General features: G+C 46.5%; 1 protein-coding gene across 7 annotated transcripts in view; it reads right to left on the bottom strand.

The window, feature by feature from the left end:
• Positions 1 to 20259, bottom strand: part of si:zfos-588f8.1 — a 53661-nt gene that overhangs the window by 2658 nt on the left and 30744 nt on the right. Inside the window, exons 5-44 of one of the 7 annotated variants that reach the window (XM_063465716.1) lie at positions 18647 to 18741; positions 16876 to 16938; positions 15578 to 15677; positions 14240 to 14340; positions 13799 to 13928; positions 13609 to 13698; positions 13325 to 13441; positions 13075 to 13209; positions 12625 to 12746; positions 12376 to 12517; positions 12093 to 12288; positions 11542 to 11617; positions 10982 to 11074; positions 9596 to 9709; positions 8789 to 8828; positions 8556 to 8678; positions 8384 to 8464; positions 8123 to 8233; positions 7833 to 7958; positions 7591 to 7740; positions 7349 to 7509; positions 6136 to 7254; positions 5957 to 6023; positions 5727 to 5842; positions 5476 to 5588; positions 5200 to 5384; positions 5010 to 5117; positions 4738 to 4908; positions 4604 to 4645; positions 4156 to 4267; positions 3988 to 4061; positions 2610 to 2802; positions 2404 to 2532; positions 2206 to 2311; positions 1932 to 2063; positions 1463 to 1586; positions 1241 to 1291; positions 505 to 617; positions 268 to 407; positions 103 to 157 (exon numbers count right to left, since the gene is read on the bottom strand). In XM_063465716.1, coding sequence (XP_063321786.1) covers positions 144 to 157; positions 268 to 407; positions 505 to 617; positions 1241 to 1291; positions 1463 to 1586; positions 1932 to 2063; positions 2206 to 2311; positions 2404 to 2532; positions 2610 to 2802; positions 3988 to 4061; positions 4156 to 4267; positions 4604 to 4645; positions 4738 to 4908; positions 5010 to 5117; positions 5200 to 5384; positions 5476 to 5588; positions 5727 to 5842; positions 5957 to 6023; positions 6136 to 7254; positions 7349 to 7509; positions 7591 to 7740; positions 7833 to 7958; positions 8123 to 8233; positions 8384 to 8464; positions 8556 to 8678; positions 8789 to 8828; positions 9596 to 9709; positions 10982 to 11074; positions 11542 to 11617; positions 12093 to 12288; positions 12376 to 12517; positions 12625 to 12746; positions 13075 to 13209; positions 13325 to 13441; positions 13609 to 13698; positions 13799 to 13928; positions 14240 to 14340; positions 15578 to 15677; positions 16876 to 16938; positions 18647 to 18741 — 5475 coding nt within the window. In that variant the 3' untranslated portion in view covers positions 103 to 143. Of the gene's footprint in view, positions 1 to 102; positions 158 to 255; positions 408 to 504; positions 618 to 1240; positions 1292 to 1462; positions 1587 to 1931; positions 2064 to 2205; positions 2312 to 2403; positions 2533 to 2609; positions 2803 to 3987; positions 4062 to 4155; positions 4268 to 4603; positions 4646 to 4737; positions 4909 to 5009; positions 5118 to 5199; positions 5385 to 5475; positions 5589 to 5726; positions 5843 to 5956; positions 6024 to 6135; positions 7255 to 7348; positions 7510 to 7590; positions 7741 to 7832; positions 7959 to 8122; positions 8234 to 8383; positions 8465 to 8555; positions 8679 to 8788; positions 8829 to 9595; positions 9710 to 10981; positions 11075 to 11541; positions 11618 to 12092; positions 12289 to 12375; positions 12518 to 12624; positions 12747 to 13074; positions 13210 to 13324; positions 13442 to 13608; positions 13699 to 13798; positions 13929 to 14239; positions 14341 to 15577; positions 15678 to 16875; positions 16939 to 18646; positions 18742 to 20259 lie in introns of all 7 variants that reach the window. The other 6 variants (XM_063465711.1, XM_063465717.1, XM_063465712.1 and 3 more) reach the window with 6 other exon arrangements.

The raw sequence follows: 20259 nt of genomic DNA, 5'->3' as shown, positions 1-20259 counted from the left end.
GTTCAGCAAATCAACTTTGGGTGAAATGTGAGCATGCAGCCGTGCCACACATGCATTTACATGCACACAAACACACAAAAACACGGTTGCCGTTCCTCCGACCTGCTTTGCTACAGAGCAGACGTCACCGCCCACCTTCACCATCACTGGTCCAGACCTGTGCCACAAAAGACAGGAAGGGCCCCGCCCAGCAGGCCCCGTGGTCTGGTCAGAAACCCGCAGGTGACAGAAACAGGTAGGAAGTCCAGACTATACCTTACTACTGACCTTCAGGCTCTGAGCTGTGAGCCGAGGAGCGCTGCTGCTCGTCCAAGAGGCTCTCAGAGCTCAGCGAGGCTTCGGAGTCGAGATTCTCCTGGTCTGAACCAGGCTGCTCCATCTCTGGCAGGCGACAGGCGAGATCCTCTCTGAAGGTGAGATGAAGAGGAAATCACATGCATTAGGAACTGGACAACGAAGACAGCACATATGAGGAACTGAAAAGTGCTAAGAGCGCAATCTTACTTCTCCTGTTTGATGGACTTGATACGTTCCATCAGGTTCTCGGCCTCCGTGTCCGAATCCAGAGGCTCGTTCTCGGGGACCACGCTCAGATCAGTGCTGACCTTCTCGTGCATCTGCACAAGACAGAGGATCACACCTTCACCCAAACTGAAAACGTCCACAGTAGACTATAACAAACACTAAAGAAACAGACACACATATATGACTTTAACCCAAACCTGAAACTGAACGAAAAGGTGTTAGTGAGGTCGAGAGAAAGGCAGGGTGATGGTGAGGTTTTCATGCACCTGCATATGAATTCTTACAGCATCAGAAAGTATTAAAAGAGATCAAAGTGAATGCACACTTTTACTCTTTTCACCAAAATGTGTTGCAGAGTGATCGCTCTGCAGATAACATGACCTTCAGAGCTCTGTGGCCTTCTTTCCTCTTAAGGTTGAACAAATCAGTCACAAAACAGCTGTTTTTAGGTAGTAACAGTCCTTCAAACCCAGAACCACGGTGTGCTCTCACATCACAAGCAGGGCACAAACCAGTTAACAGCAACATGCAGTCTATTCCCAGTTAGTATGGAAGAATAAACAGTATTAAGGAAAGAAAAAAAACCCAAACACACACACGACAGCCAAAGTTTGACCCACATCTTACATGCCATGCACAGCCGCCTCGACATGGCAGAACACTACAAACTACAACTACAAGGTGGACTCTACCAGGAGAAATCGATGATACATACCACCGCTCCTTTGTAAGGAGCTGGTAACCTGAGCGGTAAACGCCAGTAGTGCTAAAGAGAGACAAGGAACATTGGACACGTTACGCACGGAAGCTAAGGATATCAGACTCTGACAGTGGGGTCAACTTTATTATGTGACCTTCATCCAACTTCTTAGTGTCGACTTAATTTGGCTAAATGGACAAGGACGCGGACAGAGGCGAGCGGCGCTCTCTTCCTCACCGTGTTCTGCCTCTTGAGCTTCAGCTGGTTAACGGCTAGAGCCTCGGCGTACTCCAGCTGCTCGATTTCCTCCATCTTCTCGTTGTAGCGCCGGATCTGCTCGTTGATGAGCATCTCCACACATCTGCAAACAAAAGAGCGATCAGGACCCACACTTCTTCCAGCCTTTGGGGGGTTTTGGACATAAAGATTAGATGGCTGAGGGAGTTTTTCCTTCCCACTGTCAACAAGTCCCTCTCATGTGATTGGTGGGGCTTATTTCTACTATTTTAGCAGTTTAACCTTACAATATAAAGCATCTTGAGGCAACTGTTGTTGAGGATTGGTTCTATATAAAATAAACTGAATTAACCGAATAAATTAAAATGTAAATATTTCCTCTTTCAGAGTCCAAGTGAACACAAGGACACCCCACACCCACCCAATTCAATCCTCATATTGCATTCATGAGATTTCTTGGCGGTCTTACGTGGTTGTCTTGGCAACGTCTTTCATGCTGAGCAGTGGGTCTGCGCTGTCCGGGCAGCGGAGGATGCACGGTGCAAACACTATGGCCAGTGAGTTCGGAGACATGCGGTTGTGAGCCTCTTCTTTGCACACCCTGCAGGAGAATCACACACTGCTGTAAATGATCACCTCGCCGTTTAACTGAATACACGCATAACAAATAAGACAGGAGACAATGAGCCAAGCCATCTCAGTGCAGTAGAAGTGAACAGAATCAAACAAACGAGGATCCCTGCCTGACGAGGTGGAAGACGAGCCTCTCCAAGGTGTTGTAATTTGCAGTCGGGAGCTCATCCAGAACTTTATAGATGGCATGAAGCTGCTCCTGCTTCTCTGGAAGGTCTGACAAGAGGAAAATGCAACATAAATCAATTCTTCAAATGCAGACAAAAATGCAAAGACACGAGCACACTAGTGAGAAATGTCCTCCTCACCGACTGCATGCAGGAAGTCGTTGTAATGTGTGAAGGTCATCAGTGGGTCTGGCAGTTCCCTCAGCCACTGCTTTACCAAGCCTGTCACTGTGTGGATGGGATAGTCTTCGAGGCAGGCCGAGTTGGGGTCTAAACACAAAGTCGTCATCAGCACAGTGATGTCATTTTATGAGTCAGAAAAAGCAGAAACCAAGTTGATGTCTGACCTGTGTCCAGTTTCTGGTGAAGCTCTTTCATTCGGTTGGCAGAGCCCGATTTGCGATAGATGCCCTCCGTGTAGAGGCCGTGCATCTCCACGTGCTCCAGCAACATTTCCAGCACCATCGGTACCGGATTCTTTTCATTGAGCAGGTGACACACACGCACCCCGAAGTGCTGCCCGGTAAACTCGTCATCATTCTGTGGAGTCACCAGACGGCAGCGGTCAGTCAGACCTCGCCATAATCCATCCACAACATCCGAATCACACATTCCTCACTACAAACGAGTCACTGTGCTGTTATATATAAAAACATGTTCCCAAATATTATTGAACACGTGGAAGCGTGTTTCCCAGGCAGCTGCTTCCTCCCGAAGGGCCGCTTACATTAATTTTATTTAACGTTTTCAAACACTGCATGTCTATGATCAAAGATAAATATGCAGCTGACGCCGACAGTGCAAATAAGCTTTTTAAAAAGACCAGCAGAAAAAAAATTACTTGATTAGAAAATTTAATTTTTTATTCAAAGCTAGTGGAACAGGGGCTGGATTAGAAAACAACTTTTTATGCACAGTGTTTATAACTAATCACTAACCCAGCCCTGTATTTTATTTAATGCACAACATAGACTGTATATAAAAGATGGGTACCACTGCAAATCGAAGCCAATGTTCTTAAAACTACATTCTCTCCAATGGCCAGTAGAGGGCAACACTGATGGTAACAAACCTCAACTGGAGAGAAAAATTACTCGACTTTAGTTCAGTAAACGTCTCGTGATGAGTTTATGGTCCCAAACATGAGTTTCAAACTTCTTCATGGAAATAGTAAATTATGGTTACATTTAAAAACAAAAGCAAAAAGCAAAGTGAGGTTTGATTCTGGGCGTGGCTACTTTGTGACTGACAACTGGCTATGAGATGAAAGGGAGTGACATTTTTTTGTGCTTTCGTAGTCTTACTGACCTCTCCATGCAGGTTAGACTACACACCACCTTTAAACATACATTTATACACAATGTCTGTCAACTAGCATATCATTTTTATTATGTTTGTGGTTTTTTTTAATTAAGTTAACAGGAACAGGAGGTAATTTGAAGTAGATGAGAATCATTTAAAACACTGGATTAACCCGTTTACAGTATTCTACAAACTTTAAGCACTTCATCTTCCTCTCATCCACGACAACTTCAAATCACAGATTAACCAGATGTGAATGTTTTCAGACGGTGGGAGGAGGCAGGAGTATGGAGGAGGATAACCACTGCACAGACATGCTGCAGGAGTGTGCAGATCTAACCTTTGGTGGGCAAATGCAAACCAGCAGGCGATACCGCACTAGGTACAGCCATCCTTTACTTACAGTCTATGATGAAAACCCACCTTTTTGGCACAGAAGGTGGAGCAGTCGGTGTTTATCTTGGAGATGCACTTCTTGTGGCACACCATTTTACAATCTGTGAGAAAAGATTAAGAATTTAACTCAGTCGAAGCTGAACTTGAGTCTTTTACAGCATGCTGTGCTGAAAACGTTTTGTCGGGCTCACTCACTGCTGCACATGTAGGCCTTCTCCATGCCCCAGATGTAGGAAGTACACTGGTCACATGACTGCATAATGTTGACCTGATAGTTACTGAAAATGTGATCCAGAGGACTTTCCACCTAAAAAGACAGCCACTCAATTAAAATGGTAAATGGCCTGTATTTGTATAGCGCTTTACTAGTCCCTAAGGATCCCAAAGCGCTTTACACATTCAGTCATCCACACATTCACACACTGGTGATGGCAGCTACATTGTAGCCACAGCTGCCCTGGGGCGCACTGACAGAGGCGAGGCTGCCGGACACTGGCGCCACTGGGCCCTCTGACCACCACCAGTAGGCAACGGGTGAAGTGTCTTGCCCAAGGACACAACGACCGAGACTGTCGGAGCCGGGGCTCGAATTAAAGACAAAATTATTACTGTGATAAAAGAAGTCAAACGCTACATCACTTACACTTTTGTCTTTCTTCCTCCTCTTCTTTCTCGCTTTGGCAGGCTGACGACAGACAGGCAGAAATCACAGGTGTAAACACTGTTTTTCTTATTCGCAGTAACGAGGCTGAACAATTCGAGTTGCTTTGTTTTTACCTTTGCAGGTTCAGCCTCCTCCTTCTTCATCTCTCCTCTAATGAAACCATCCAACACTGACTGGAACAGGTTCACCACCAGTTGGACTTCTTCCTTCTTTTTGCTCCCTGCCAGGTGCATCACTTTGTTCTGGTAGCCTGACATTAGACCTTTGTAGCCGATGGTGGGTTTCTGTTAGGAGACGGGAGGGAAAACGAGGAAGAAGAGACGATGGTGAGGGTGAACGTTGATCGGTGTGATGAAGCTGCTTTGATGGCAGCTCAGAGACTTACTGGAAGAGAATACATGGCTTTGATGTTCTCTCTGAACTGCATGGTGGCTGTCACAAAGATGTGTTCTGTCTCTGACAGCGTCTTGCCCCTGGAGCGGAAATCATTCACCTGCAGAGGAATAAAATCCTTTTAGAAACGTGCGAATCTCATTTCCTACATCGAGTCTGTCATCTTGTCGCCTTTCGCTCACCTGGTTGCCCAGAAACTCGTCGAGGTGGCGCAGCTCGTTGGCGTTGGTGATTTCTCGATCCAGCGAGGCGTTCCACTGTTCAGAGACTCGTGTGGCTCGGCTGATTTTAATGCTGGGATTTCTGCCTATAGCTTTACCGCCGCGGTCACCGGATTGAGATCGGGGCGCGTGTCCGGATATCGGGGCTGAAAGAGAGAACGCGGTCCCGAGTCGTTAAGGCCAGAAACTACAGCAGGTGAGCAAAGCAGCTTCAGTTACTCCTCTTGTACGATTTACCTTCCCATGCGGTCGGCTTCTCGTTGAGAGTCTGAGCGAAGGTCAGCTCTCCGTTGTCTGGAGTCTGGGCATCTTTGCCTTTTTTAAAGATTTTGCTGAAGAAACCGCTGGGCCTACGATCCACAGAAGCAAAACACATAAGAATGACCACACACTTTGAACGTTCACGTCACAGACACGCCTGACATTCATTCGTTTCTTTTTATGCAACCAGAACATGTGTTTGCACTCCATCAGCAGCTGTGTGGTACCTGTCAGGTGTGGATGTGACTGAGTGGGCTGAATCCTGGTACCCAGCAGCCTCCTGCTGTCTCTTTCTCACGGAGCCTCCCTTTGAAACATCACCAGAGCTGTCAGTCGGGGAAAGCTGTTCAGCAGAGAATATCGAGTTACTTACACAACATCAGGAGCGCAGATGTTTTCACAAACTGACAAACGTTTCTCTATAACGGTTACTTTACATTGAATCAACGGAAAATACCTCTTTGATAGAAGCGCCGGCATCAGAGCCTGGAGACAAGCTGTCGATCGATGAGAATGTTTCATTCCTGAAACGGAGACAGAAGAGGAAGTCATCAATTAAAGTAAAGCTGAACTGAACTAACTAAATGTTGTAAAGTAGCTTCAGCCAGCAGACTGAGACGGCGACAGAAGACGTACAGCTTTTTGGTCTGTTCTCTGCTTTGAGGTGGAGAAGGGCTGATGTTCTCAGAGAGCTCCCCGTTACTCCTCCTCCCCCTCCACTTTTCTGGCTTCTCCTTTATCGCCCCAGACCGACGTTGCAGATTTACCGCGCCGACATTCTCGCCGAGGCCATTTCTCTCCGACAAAGAGTCGGTGGGCGCCAGAGGTAATGAAGACGGACGGACAGGACCGGCGGAGGGAGGAGAACTTTTTGCCTCCTTCTTCGCTCCCTTGTCTTCCTTCACTTTCCAGGCCACAAAGGTGTACTGGTCCAGCTCCTTGCTGTCTGAGCGCTCTTTTAGCTTCGACGTCTCCTGGTTTTTGCTCTTCGGTGTGGTCGTTGGATCCTTGTTGGTGGATGAGGACGAGGCGACTCGCTCGGACTCTCTGCGGCTGTGTTCCAGCCCTCTTTGCCTCCTCTGCTCCCTCTTCTCCTGGCTCCTGGTTGACAGGCCCCTGCTAACAGTCGAAGTTTGTGGTCTCTTTTGTTCAGCGTTTGGAGGTGTGGAGGTTGTGCTAGCTTCTTTATCCTCGCCCTCAGCTGGAGATGTGGGCGTAAGTGCATTGGAGATGAGCCTATCAGAGGGCAGATCAGCTTTTAACTCTGACTCTTCTAGTGTTTGGCTCTCCAGATCCTCCTCCTCCTCCTCCTCATCCAGCTGGGGTCCAGCCTCAGCTTGGTTACCGTAAGCTTCCGAATGCATTGCCTCACGCTCCAGCTCTTTCTCTTTGCCATGTTCTTCCTCTGAATTTGAACTTCTATTAACATCTTCACCCTCCTCTTCCTCCTCTAAACCCTGTGCATTGAGGTTTTTATCCAGCATCTCCTCAGTGACCAGCTCTATATCTGAGTCCTCTCTCGTTTGAGGTTCCTCTGCAAGTCTTTGCTCCTGCTCCTTTGCTTTCCTGGCTGCCTCTTCTGCTCTTCTCCTTGCTGCTTCTTCTTCTTCCATTCTTCGCCTTTGCTCCTCTTCTGCTTTTCTTCTTGCCTCTTCCTCCTCTTCCCTTCGCATCCTGTCTTCTTCTGCAGCCCTCCTCCGAGCCTCTTCTTCCTCCCCCTCTTTCTTCCGTTTCTCCTCACGGATTGAATGGCACCTGAAATGCACAGCAGATAATGCGACACCAGACTGTCAGCGTCACCTCTCACACAGCAGATTACACAGGCAGCCCTGCCGAGTGTGTTTTCTACCTTCTGCGTGCAGAGTGTCCTCTGACCAGGGCCTGGATTTTGGTAGCGCCTCTTCTTTGCTTGGCGTACGCCGATCTCTGTCTATGGCCTCTCCACACCGCCTGGATCAGAGTGGCCGCTTGCCGTCTTTGCTCCTCTCTGCGGTACCGACGCCATGAACGCTGAGAGAGAGGACGACGGTGAAAACAATCAGGACCCTTCTTAAAATACCTCCCAGAGTTTGGAATCGGGTCTGTGTTTACCTGGATCGTGACGGCCGCCTGCCTCATTTCTAGAAACTCTTTCCTCTGCAGGTGAGATCTGACCCAGCGCTGAAGGAAGATGATCTTGCGCATTACGTCCTTGTGCAGCACGTCCTGCAGCTGCTGTCGCTCGAGCTCTTTCAAGAACACCTGAAAGGACAAAACACACCAGGGTGGCATCACGAATGCGGATGCTAATGGTGTCTGCAGGACCACGTTTGTAAGAGCATAACAGGTTGTACCTTTGTTTTGCCTATCTGGTATGTGGTCGGGTCGAGGCCCATCTTCTTCTCAAGCAGCGCTGAGATGTCCTCTTTGCAGGCAGTAGCGTTCTTTGGCAGCAAAACCCTGAACTGCTCCATGAACTCCTGCAGGAACAGAAAAGTATATGAACACAGCAGGTGGAGCAGTTTCCACTTCTGTTTTTCACGTGTGCCCTGACGCAGACCATAATATTAACATCTAATCAACATGAAAATATGAACTCAGTGCCTGAAGTGAATTTCCCAAAGGAAGGGCACGTTTGCAGTACCTGGAATGTGTACTTGGCTCCGTAGCCGGACCTCCTGATGCGAACGGTCTCCAGCATACCCGTGTATCGCAGCTGCTGCAGCACCAAGGCTTCATCCAGATGCATCTCCTTCTGCTCAGTTTGACATAAATACCCACGATCATCATTTACAAAGTGGTAATAATGTGACGTGTTCTTGTTATTAAAAGCACCAAGATTACAGATGAACGAATTTACTCTGATATTGCATTTAAAAAGAAAGAAAACATTAATCACACTTACCTTCTCAGCATTGGAGCGGATACACCGAATGAAGAAAGGCTCGGCTCTGTTTAGAGTCTCTAAGAGTTTGGTCAGAGAAGTCTGAGGACAACAAAAACAGCGGTTTGCCAGAGCTTCACAGAGGCGATTGTTTGCAAGCACAATGTACAGATAAGGTTACAGGTAAAGTTACCTGGAACTGGGCACTGATGCTGGGAGGCTTCTTCTTCTTGTGCAGGTGGAGCAGAGACTTGGTAGTGCGATCCTGCAACGTCAGGCTCACGATGAACTTTAGAGATCGAGAATCCAGCAAACTCTGCAGAGCAATAAATGGAAGATGAATTCCTTTGCTTGCAATCTTCGTGACTAAACTGAAGAAGAGCACAATCTCAGGTTTATCTGCCTTTACACTTTACTCGGGTTTACCTTTGGGATGGGTTGCCTTATTTTGATGCCCTTGTTTTTCCTGCAAAAAGTGAAGAAACAAACTTTGAGTCTGACGGACAGAAGTGCTGAACACCTGACGACTTAATGAGGAAGCGGATGATGTACGTGAAGGCCAGGTTAGTATGGATGGGTGACTCCTTCATGCGCAGTCAGACAGTGATGAACATTAGGCTTGGACCTGAATCGGATAAATGACGAGCGCGAGAAGCAAGACTGATGAGAAGGTGAGTGACGAGGGAAGGACGACAGACAGAGGAAGAGGATGTATGCTGCAGGAGACGGGATGTAACTCTAAACAATGAGCCCAGCAGAGGCTCGTACTCAGACATACTCTCTCTTTGATCACTGCATAAAAACAAAACCCTAAACTTCAAATCTTCGCCGCTGCTTCTGCTGTAAAATGTAACATGCTGCAAGGCTGCTGGGCCATTACGTCACAAGATGCTCTGAAGGACCTTGCATGCCAACAGTCTGGAAATTCATGCAGCAGCAAACAAAAGTATTCATGGCATTTCAGCCTTCAAGAAACCTCAGCACCTACACAGCAGAGCTAACAATATGAAAATGCAATAATTAAATATTTTATTTGATCAAATCACATCAGACTGGAATCATTTCTGTAGAAAACTGGCTTTAAATGTGACCGCGGAAACTAGTCATTGCTGGAAATATCAACTCCAGCTCCAAACACGTGTGATCTACTTTATTAATTTAAATAAAATAAAGTTTAATATGAGCATGGTCTGCCTGAGCAGGAGCTGATGCCAGGTCTGTCTGCAGACTCACTGAAGGACGTGTCGCGGGAAGCGGAGGCGACCCCAGGACTGCAGCAGTTTGCGAGGGTCCTCACCATCCAGCTGCAAGTTCTTAATGGAGCTGATGATCTCTGCATGCATGTTTCTGATCACACCGCACGCACACGCACAATCGGCGTAAACAGGGGGGAGGGAGGGGAAGCAGGAGAGGTGGGGGGGAAACAGAGAAGGGGCAAAGAAGGAGGGGAAAGAACAAAAGATGTAAAGCGGGGTGTGACAAAACATCTCTGTTAGGACACCTGAGAGGAAAACAAACCACCAAAAAACACACACTCAGGAGAAACGTCAGCTTTCACACACACTCTGTGAAGAATAACCCACAAAACCTTTACTGTTCATGTAGAAGGAAACCACAAGACACAGACGATCACACAACCATGAAGCTATATCCCTTATAAGAGCAAAAAAAGGACACAGAGAGAGAGGTCGGGAGATACAGGGTTGGACACGGACACACACACGCACACACACACACGCACGCACACACACACGCCTGGCACTGTGGTGAGTTCACATGCAGAGCTGATGTTCCATCTGTTTCCATGCTGCGACTGTTACTGGCTTTGTGGCAGTTGGACGTCCTCTGGTATTTTTAACAGAGGCCGGTGAGGTTAATGGTATACGGGGCTTTTCCGTGCCTCAGATCTAGTCCATGCATTACTTTTGCAGTACTTACCACGACTGGACATGAGAACAAGAGGTCAGGCAGTGAAGGAACAGGCAGCAATTAATGTGCCACAGTGAAACATAACCTCTGCAGCTCACTGCTGCAGATCTGGAAAGCGTCGGGCGATTGAATATTGGTGAAAACTGAATTTAGGGTGTTTTTGAAACATAATTTCAGAACTGCAAGCAGGAGGCAGAGGTCTCAGCAGACCAAAAATATCTGTTATGGTTTTGTTCCAGTCTCTGAAAGCTCTCAGTCGTCTTTGTCTGTGTGAGCAGGGCTGTCGGCACGTGCACCAATGTCTGCGAGCGCTTCCAGCTGATGCAAGTAATCCAGGTGGCTAATCAGAGCGGACCAGCTCAAACACTGTCCTGCGCTCTACAGCAAGAATAATAAACACGAGGAAGAGGAGGGATTATTGCAGCTGGGGGGATTACAGTAAGGGAAGAGGAAGCACGACTCTGCTGAGCTCGGTTCTGCTGCTGTGCTGACTCCATATTTAAAGGAGCAGACATTTTAGCATGTGACGTATCCGAGTGCTATGGTTGGAATGACAGCTCGGATTATCGTTTTGTTTGTAAACGAAAGCAAACTCAGAAAACGGCACAAAACAAAACACAGTTCCTTCCCGTTTGGCCTCGTGCTCTCTCATGTCTCACGTCTCTCACCTGGCCAAACAGATTCACTTACTTCTTACTGTCAAAGCTAGCAAAGATGTCTTCAAAGGCCTCTAGAGGGCGCTCCTCTGAGTGATCAAAGTAGAAATCGAGCATAGAAGCTCGTCTGTGGAAGGGAAACGGAGAGGAGAGAACCGCACACACTTGGGTCACCAAAAGGTGGAGAGGATATGGGTGACGGAGGTAAAGTGAAGGAGGATTTATCTTTAGTGGCGCTGGTGAGAGATGCGTTTGTGCCAGTGCTGAGGATTCAATTCAAATTAGACACAGTGACAAAGCAGAAAGGATCAATGTGGAGGTCCAGATCTTTCACCTTCAACAGGAAGCTGGTGTGTGTGTGTGTGTGTGTGTACACATGTGGCAGCTTCATGAAGGGTGAACATTATGTTGATCCCGTTTAAAATAATCAGTCTGTGCTTCGTGACAATGCAAAGTGACACCGTTATTAACTGCCACGTCCACAGGGAGCGAGGCAGAGATTTCCTCCAGAAGAACCTGAAAGTTAAAAAACCAGCCCGAGCACGACACCCAGAAGGTGAGTTTCATAGTTTCGTGTTGAATTACGATACTTACTTGTACATTCTTTCTATTGCGGTATTGGACCGCTGAAGCTCTCCTAAAGGAGTTCTGGTGACTGGACGGATAACACCTGACACCCCAAACAAACAAACAAAAGAGAGAAAAATCATTATTAACAAAGTTTCTGGCAGGAAAAAGGTGTTATCAAAGTCACATGACTCTTTTTTCCCTCTTTTTTGTGTGTGTAGTATATTTAATCCTGATAATGCAAATAAAAAGGCACCAAATCAGACTTGTGGGAACAGTTTTAGAGAAACTTTAACCTCAACTCTGCAGTCTGCATTACTTCTATGTGCACAATGACAGAGCAGAGACACTGCAGTAGTGAAATGAAGTCATCAGATTGCTTACTTTGACTGAAACCAATGCAGTCTTTTATAATTATCAGCTTAACAATTCATTCATCTGCAGAATTCAGATTTTTGCAGATGATTCATTTCAGTTATTAAGATTAATCATGTGCTAAATAATTACTCATTGATCAGATTTAACACACATAGCAAAAGTTATCTGGCATTTAGGAAGTCTTCACACTAATAACGCACCTGCAGTTTTTGCTGCCCAGGTGCGACCGGCCTCGTTGAAAGCAGCGAGGCCCCTGATCGTAGCTCTCAGGATGCCCCATCGAAACATGGCCACCGGGTCCATGCCTATGAGCTGCCGCACGTACGCTCTGTCGCTGCTCCGCAGCAGCGCCACAATGTCCGGGCGCATGTGGTCTGTGTTCTTCTCCCGGAAATCCTGGTGAGGTGAGAGGCAGTTACGAGTGAGACACAAACCCTCACACTCAAACCAAGGTCCAATCGTCCTTTTGTCTCCACTCCCTACCTTGATGTGATATTTTACTTTCCCAGCAAAGTGCTGGATGACAAAGGCGGGCTCCATGACCGGCGTGGGGACAAAGTATTTGTTGCACTGGTGCTGCTGCTTGAATTTGGCTAATAATGTCTCGTCTGTGGCATGTGGAAAGCTGGGTCACAGACACAGAGAAGAAGGAACGATGAGAGAAGCACAGATTAAGGAAAAAGAAAATCAGAATAAATCGACACAACGTCGATTAAAATAAACTTTTCTTACTTGCTCTCCTCATCCAGGAGGTAGAGCAGGCCAGTGGGTTTCTTGCTGATGAGATGGATGCAGCCCACGTTGTCTATGTAGTCGATGTTGTGCCAGGTGATGCCCTCTGCTTGGTACTCCTCCTGGATGTGACAGGACAGAGCATTAAGAGGTTAAACGTGTCACCGCTGCTCTTTTAACCCAAATATCCGGATTTTTAGTCTCAAAAAGAAACAAACTGCACCATCATGTGACTGCAAAGTTATGTTTGACTAAAAAAATGCAATATTATTACAATAACTTGATTTATAAACCAGCACGCACTCCCACATAACGGTTCTCCTCCGCGGAGATCGGGTAATGTTTGGATGAGTCATCCTTCACATGCTCGTTATTATAAACAGAGATTCGTTCGTTTGAGGCGCTCGAAGGCAAACCTCCTGACAGTGCAGCGTTCACTGCACGTCTCACCTGCTCCAGATTGAAGATGTGATGGTTGAAGTAATACTGCAGCTGCTCATTTGCATAGTTGATGCAGAACTGCTCGAAGCTGTTGGTCTCAAAGTCCTCGAAGCCAAAAATGTCCAGGACACCGATGGATAAGCACTGGAAAACAACCAGAACGCCAAGTGAACACCAGCGCCAGCACCAAGGGAACAAAGGGAGGCGACGTAACTGGACTTTTCATGTCTTTGCACTTTCTGATGTGTGTGTTTCTTACTGGAACAGACTCCTCCATGTCTTTCTTATTGAGCAGTGCGTGATTGATGCGCAGGACAATCCAGTCAAATAAGGCGCTGTACAGAGATTTGGCCATAGAGTCTCGTGCTGTGATCGCCTGATAGAAGATAAAAGAGGGGGCGATGCATAGAGCGTTAGAGGCAGCTTTGTGGCGTGGTAGGCAGAAAGAAACCCAGAACACACCAACAGGAAGAAGAAATCCAAAGCACGAATAAAGAGGAAGTAGACGCTAAAGAGAGACTGCACTGATGCTCCTGAGCCTACCTCAGAGTGTCTGTAGGGGAGGATCAGCTTGTCGTTGACCGTCACCGTCTTCCTCTTAGTCAGCGCCTCCACCAGCAGCTCCTCTCTAACCTGAGTGACATCAGCAGTTTAACAGTGGCAGCCGCACACACCTAACTAAAACACAAAACAAAAACTGAAGCACAGAGTCACAGACACACACTCAAGTTACCTTTAGTAGGTCAGAGAGGGTTGCCAGGACCTCTGGTGGGCCCACGTCCAAGCCTTCATCTCGGCCCGTTGCCTTCTTCGTGTAGGTCACGTTGCCAAGGTACAGGATGGCGGAGAGCACAGAAAAGATCCTGCGACACAATAATAACAATGACACACGTTAGAAAGAAGACAAACATGAGACACGTGTGGTGCTGGTCTTCAGCCCGAGCGTCCCTTTGAGTTGTGAACTGAATAGAGGCATTGTAGTAGCTGCACGCCGTCTCTAATAAACTGGTTGATTGGCTCATTAGCTGCAGAGACTGCCAGGCTCTGAAAAGTATCTTTGTTGTAATCTGGGGCTGGTAATGTGACTCAGTGCTCACACTAAAATAACTCGTGTTTACAGGACTGAAGGCAAAAATGCTTCTGCGTGGAACAGCGAGGCTTTCACTTCACTTACTGTTTCTTGGTGGCGGGAAGGAAGCCGACCATTTCCATCGCCTGCTGCAGCCGTTCAAAATCGTGACGCAAATCTTCCTCATCTTCAATCTTAAAATTTTGCTGCGAGGAACAAGAACGAGGCAGTTATCGAGAATGTTTGGAGATGGAAATAAAAAGGTGAAGCGCAAAACGGACACACGGGTGAAGGACGGAGACGTGTGAAAAGGAGGCGGAGGAGAGGGGAATAACAACAAGTGAGAGAACAAAGAGCGGCTCATTAACATGCAGCACACACGGACGCAGTACGCTGGGAGTGTGTGCTGCAGTTTATTCAGAAGCTTGGCTGCATTCATGAATATATCAGGTCACTCACAGTGTGACTGTAGTGCAGGGGTCGGCAACCTTTCTGATGACGAGTGCCGTCTAAAATTCCCTCAGAAGTCACTGTGCCATATCAACCACTGCATTAGCAATAAATGTAATAACGCTCTGTATCAATGGTTGTATTTGTGTGTATTTCGGTGGTGCTGATGCTGAGCAGACAGCTTCCTGAGGCGTTTGAAGTGTCAGAATGTGAACATTTCAACATCGCTTGAAAAAACTGCCATCTAGCAACGTCTCTGTCACCGGTAGGCGGAGTGATTTTTAGCCAATTACAAGCTGAATCTGGTAGTTGGGGTTATTAGCTAAGATACCGTCATTAAGAATGTGTCTACGCGAGCTAATCTGCGATGTGCACCGCTGGCCCGGCCGTTTATTTTTAATGCACCTTCTCAGATTAACTCACTGCGTGTCGTGCCATCAGTTAACCCTTCGCGTGCCAGCTGTGGCACGAGTGCCCAGGGTGGCCGACCCCTGCTGTAAAGGCTACGCCCATGACCAGGTTCAAAGGTTAAAAATCAACAGGAAAGTTATTTGGTGGGCCGAAAACTGGAGACTGAAATTAAATGGAGAAAATAGTTTAGATAGGAAAGTTTGCTGATTCCTGATCTATCAAAAGAGACGTCACACTTCATCTGAAAATGCTTCATTTTAGGTATAAATGAGCTCATCAGCTGTCCTGATAAGTCTAACTCAAATCTGATTACTTAATACTTAAGAAACACTTCCATTACTGGTGGAAAAAAACAGCATGCTATGAAACATTAAAATGATGCAGGCAGCTTCCTTTAAATGTTATTTTAGCTAAAGCCCAGCTGCAGATCGAGCAGATGCTGGGGGCCAAAACACCAGACAAATATTTTAAATAAAGAAATGTTGTTCATTTCCATATTTATCACATTTTGTTGTCACAGGAGGCACTGGAGGAGGGCGACTGAGGCCCCTGTGGTGCCGGAGCAGCGGGGCGACTCTGTACCTGCTTGAGGTAGAAATAGTCTTCAGGCGGCAGCAATTTAAACTCCTTTCGTTCTTCCTCTGAAGCGCCCAGCAGCAGGTAGTAAAACACGTGATAGTTCCTGGAAAAGGAAAAAAACATGAACTTTACACCAAGTTATTACTGAGGGAAAAAGTTCCCTTCATTTTTATACCATTGCTGTTCATTAGTAGATGTACAAGCTTATGGCCATAAACAGGGTTTAGTGACTGAGTCAACACACTTTATAAAGCTAATACAAAGAAGCCAACGTCTGAAGCTCAGTGCTGTTTACAGTAGTTTTCCACTTGTGCTATCAGCGAGCAGGTAGCTTTGTTGTATGAGCACACGGGAGTAATGAGTTTCCACACTTATCACTAAGAAACAATAACACCACCCAGCAGACTCACCGCCTGACTAGACGACGCACCGTCAACTGTAACTGCAAGCTATGTGATTAACAGCGCACACGGAGCGGGCGGCAGTAGGCGGGGGGGGGTAACGTGACGTAATCGGCAGCAGTAGGTGAAGAGATTTTCCAAAACTAGCTGTGAAAACCTCGACAGGAAGCTCGTCTTCCCACCTAAAAACAGCTACTGTAGGCTTTCCTACATGTACACACACGAAGCATCAGCTGAGCTCCAAAGTTCAATATTCTGAGTTTAAAGTGTGTTTTTAAGGACAGAGATATGCACACCTACATGTGGCAGAGATATATTACACACATATACACAAAGGATAAACTAGTGTCAGTCTCACTTTTTAGATTATATACTTTTAATCTTGTGTTTCTTTTAAAGATCATCTTCTGAGAAAAACGCCACAAACATTTTTTTTAATTGATCAGCATTCAGCAGGAACCCACTGATGTTAATGTCAAGTTTATCTGTCGCTCTCATTGATGTGGCAGTCGGCCTCTTCCTTTGACTCATCCATCACTGATAGTTCTCACAGAGAAAACAAAATGATGAAGCAGGATTACGTCGCTCTGACTGCATTTCTCAGTTACCAAAGTGAAATAACTGTTTGCATATTAGTCACACAAGCAGCAACAGACTAGCAGTCTAGGTGGTAGGGAATAGTGCAGCGAGTAACACGAGAGGCAGCGTCAAGGCGACTCTCAGGAGTCAGGAGAGGACGACGAGTTGGTTTTTCTTTTCAATGTGCAGCAACGAATCATTCTGAACTGTTGGTCAAAACTTGCTTTTTAGTGTTTATTATCTGCAAATAAACACATAAGACCTGCAGTGCCTGGGTATATAAGGCGACCTCATGAGGGTCAAGACCCCATCATTCCTCACCTCTCATTCTTCTCCCTAGAGACCAGACGAGACTTCTCCAGGAGGTACTTCTCCACCACTGCCCTGCAAGATGGAGAAAAACACAGTGAGGGGGGGAAGGACGAGAAAAAGAAGAAGGAGGATGAATCATCTGATCTAAAAAAGGTCACTCGGCTGTGTCTGTGTCTCCCAGGTCACTTGTGAAAGTGGGCTGCTAATAAAGACTGAGGGGAGGAGCAGGGGAAGTGAGGGCAGATGGTCAGAACAATCAAAGAGGGAACAAAGCTCTCAGATATGGTTGGACATATGTCACCGACCGCAGACAGCCTAGGATTCATGTATTTGACTGTATAGAAGGAGACGGAGGGGAGTGAAAAAGCAGGCTGTGTTTTCACTGCAGTCGTGAGATAGGCAGCTTTATTTACCTGCTGCACCAGGCCAAGGCCATAAAGTTTGCTAAATCAGATTTTATTAGTCAAAGTTGGTTTTTCAGTAGCCAAGCAAAAACAGCACTGACGCCAGTCCTCCTGACACGCTAAGAATAGAGCTGTGCTGTGAGAAACCGGCTTGCAGCTTCGACTACAGATAGACAACGTAAAGTTCACTTACGTGCTCTGTGACGTCAGGGTGTAATCAGTTGTGCCCATCATGACCACAAAAACACCCACAAAATGCTGTTTATCATTATTATTCTAACAAACAAGATCGTCTGACGGGAATCCTGATTACGCTGCCCACAGATACTGAGGTAAGTCCCTCTTGAACCTGTTAGAGGCTTCTGCAAACGTCTGTGAATATGCACAGGCATGCAGGGGTGTCCAAGCAATACAACAGATGGTGCATCAATAACAATCCCTACTCATTAGCTGATCTGAGAACAGCTGATGTTTGCTGAACGTGAGCTGAAGAAGGTTCAGAGACGGAGAGAGCATAAAAACATGCAGACTGTCAGTCAGCTCAGAGAGCCGAGGCGAGCAGCCGCTTCCTCTTTGTTGATCCACTCCACTGGAGACGGAGGGACACACAGCCTTTGTCAAGTCTACAGAGCAGAGCTGTGGTGGCCTCCTGAGTCCTTAACCGCCTAGAAGTGGGAGTCTACACTAGAAAGAATAATGGTGGTGAAATATGTTGGGCGGTGTGCTTTGAGTAGATATGATATTTTCTGCACTTTGTTATCTTTGGTGGGAATCACAGAAAAGCCTCAGCCTGCTAAAATCGACTCCTCGGATTGAATTACAGAGCTCCTGAGGCTGAGCAATGAGAGCTGGTGCTATTAGGGGATAATCAGGCTGGGGATACCCACTTAGTGTGGAGCTGAGCATCTGTCAGCACAGGCATCAACGTGTTTATTCATCGCCTATTTTTAGGACCAGAGAATTAATCTTAGAAATATCACCATATCAGTCATTAGTCTGAACACTGTACTAAATGTTCGCTGCAGTTAAAGCTCGACATGTTGCCTTTTTTTAAAGACGTTGAGCATCTGTTCCTCTGCCTTGATGAGGAAATGAGGAAGTGACACGGCTGACCAGACTTTGATGCAGCTCCTAACCAGAGTCTGGCTGCTGAGAAAAAGGAAGGACATGCTAGTGTTTGAAAGTTTCAGTCCATATACACACACAGTGTACATAGGAAGAACCATGTGACGCAGTAGAAGAGTAAAGAGGAAGACGCAGCGCTGCAGAGAAGAAAAGCAAAACACAGAAACACTCATTTGATTGCTCCAGTATTTTTCAAAAGGCTCCAACACACACACACACACACACACACACACAAACCTGGTGTTACTTACCCTCTGACCACGCCGCTCTCCAGATAATTAACCTGGATGAATTTGCCAAAGCGACTGGAGTTGTTGTTGTGGGCTGTCTTGGCGTTCCCAAAGGCCTGGAAGAGAGAAGAGGATTAAAGTCAACTACACAGAGCGCATTGATCTAACCAATCAACAATTTAGCCGAATGTTCTAGTCAAATAATAAGAAAAAATGAATTGGTTAAAACTGCAGTCGGACTTGTGTACAGGAGAAGACATCAGAACACACAGCACTAACAAAGTCATTTAAACCTCTGCAGCTTTTCTTTAAACTGTTAACTTTCAAACCATCAATGGAATCAGGACCTTTACTGAAGTCACCAAAAACAACCCTCAGTAACTACAAAGAGGCTGCACAGTCCTGGGGTTAAACCTTGTTTTGAAGCTGAAACCGTAGAAGCGGGTGGGAGTGAGTGGGGTAAGCATCTGCAACTCATCTGAATTTGCCCTTTTCTTACTCTCATTGAATCGCTCTTTGCACCTCCTCAGGGTCAATGTGTGTGAGAAAGCATAGGTCAGTAATGATAAATGAGGCTGGGGCAGACCCTCTGTACAGCGGTGTCACACCAACGTTTCTTTCCAGGTCTCGGGCCAATTGCAACCCAGCCAGAGGCACAACGACCCCAGGCTTACCAAGCCTCACTGAGGCGCCTTGTTTATTGCACGGATACGTTACGAGAATAGCACGTTTTTCCCCCTCTTCATGATGAGATGTTCACATGGTCACACACAAACACAAAACAAGGCCACCACAGGGGAAGTTGACTCAATGCATGTTAAATAGGAAGTACATTCTGTTTTGTAAGGCGGTCGCAGGGTGAATTTGATACACTGGTGTCGGGGATGATTGGAATAAAGACTGCAAGTGCACGCGCGCGCACACACACACACACACACACACACACACACACACACACACACACGCACGCGCGCGTGCACACACACACGCACGACTGAGATTCCTTAGGATGAACCGTTGACCCATTTTCTTTTCTTCTGCACAATTACACCCCTTGTGCTTTAGCTCTGTTCGTGTACGGTCATCTGCTCTTTTTTGTTCTTTAAGCAAGAACAACTTTTATCAATTTTAATGTTTTAGTGCAAAAAAAGAACTCAAAATGTGATTTTAATATTGCCTTGAAGGAAGTGAGGTAAGAGTTGTTACTTGTTGATGGATGATGAAAGATGCTCATATGAGGTAGGTGTGTGTGTGTGTGTGTGTGTGTGTGTGTGTGTGTGTGTGTGTGTGTGTGTGTGTGTGTGTGTGTGTGTACGGGTTCGTACTATCCTGGTGGGGACCAAAATCTGACTTTTACTATCCTGGTGGGGACTTTCTGCACCGTGGGGACCAAAATCCAGGTCCCCTTGGGGTTGAAAGCAATTTTCACACTCAAAATGCGGTTTTACTGTCAGGGTTACAATTAGGTTATGGTTAGGTTTAGGGTAAGGGTTAGGGTTAGGCATTCATTTTTAATGGTTAGGGTTAGGGTAAGGGGCTAGGGAAAGCATTATGTCAATGGGATGTCCCCACGAGGATAGCAAACCAGACTGTGTGTGTGTGTGTGTGTGTGTGTGTGTGTGTGTGAGAGACCA

This window comes from Pelmatolapia mariae, linkage group LG23 (assembly GCF_036321145.2).
Source record: "Pelmatolapia mariae isolate MD_Pm_ZW linkage group LG23, Pm_UMD_F_2, whole genome shotgun sequence".
NCBI classification, from domain to species: domain Eukaryota; kingdom Metazoa; phylum Chordata; class Actinopteri; order Cichliformes; family Cichlidae; genus Pelmatolapia; species Pelmatolapia mariae.
This window is presented reverse-complemented; position numbering and strand designations above follow the sequence as displayed.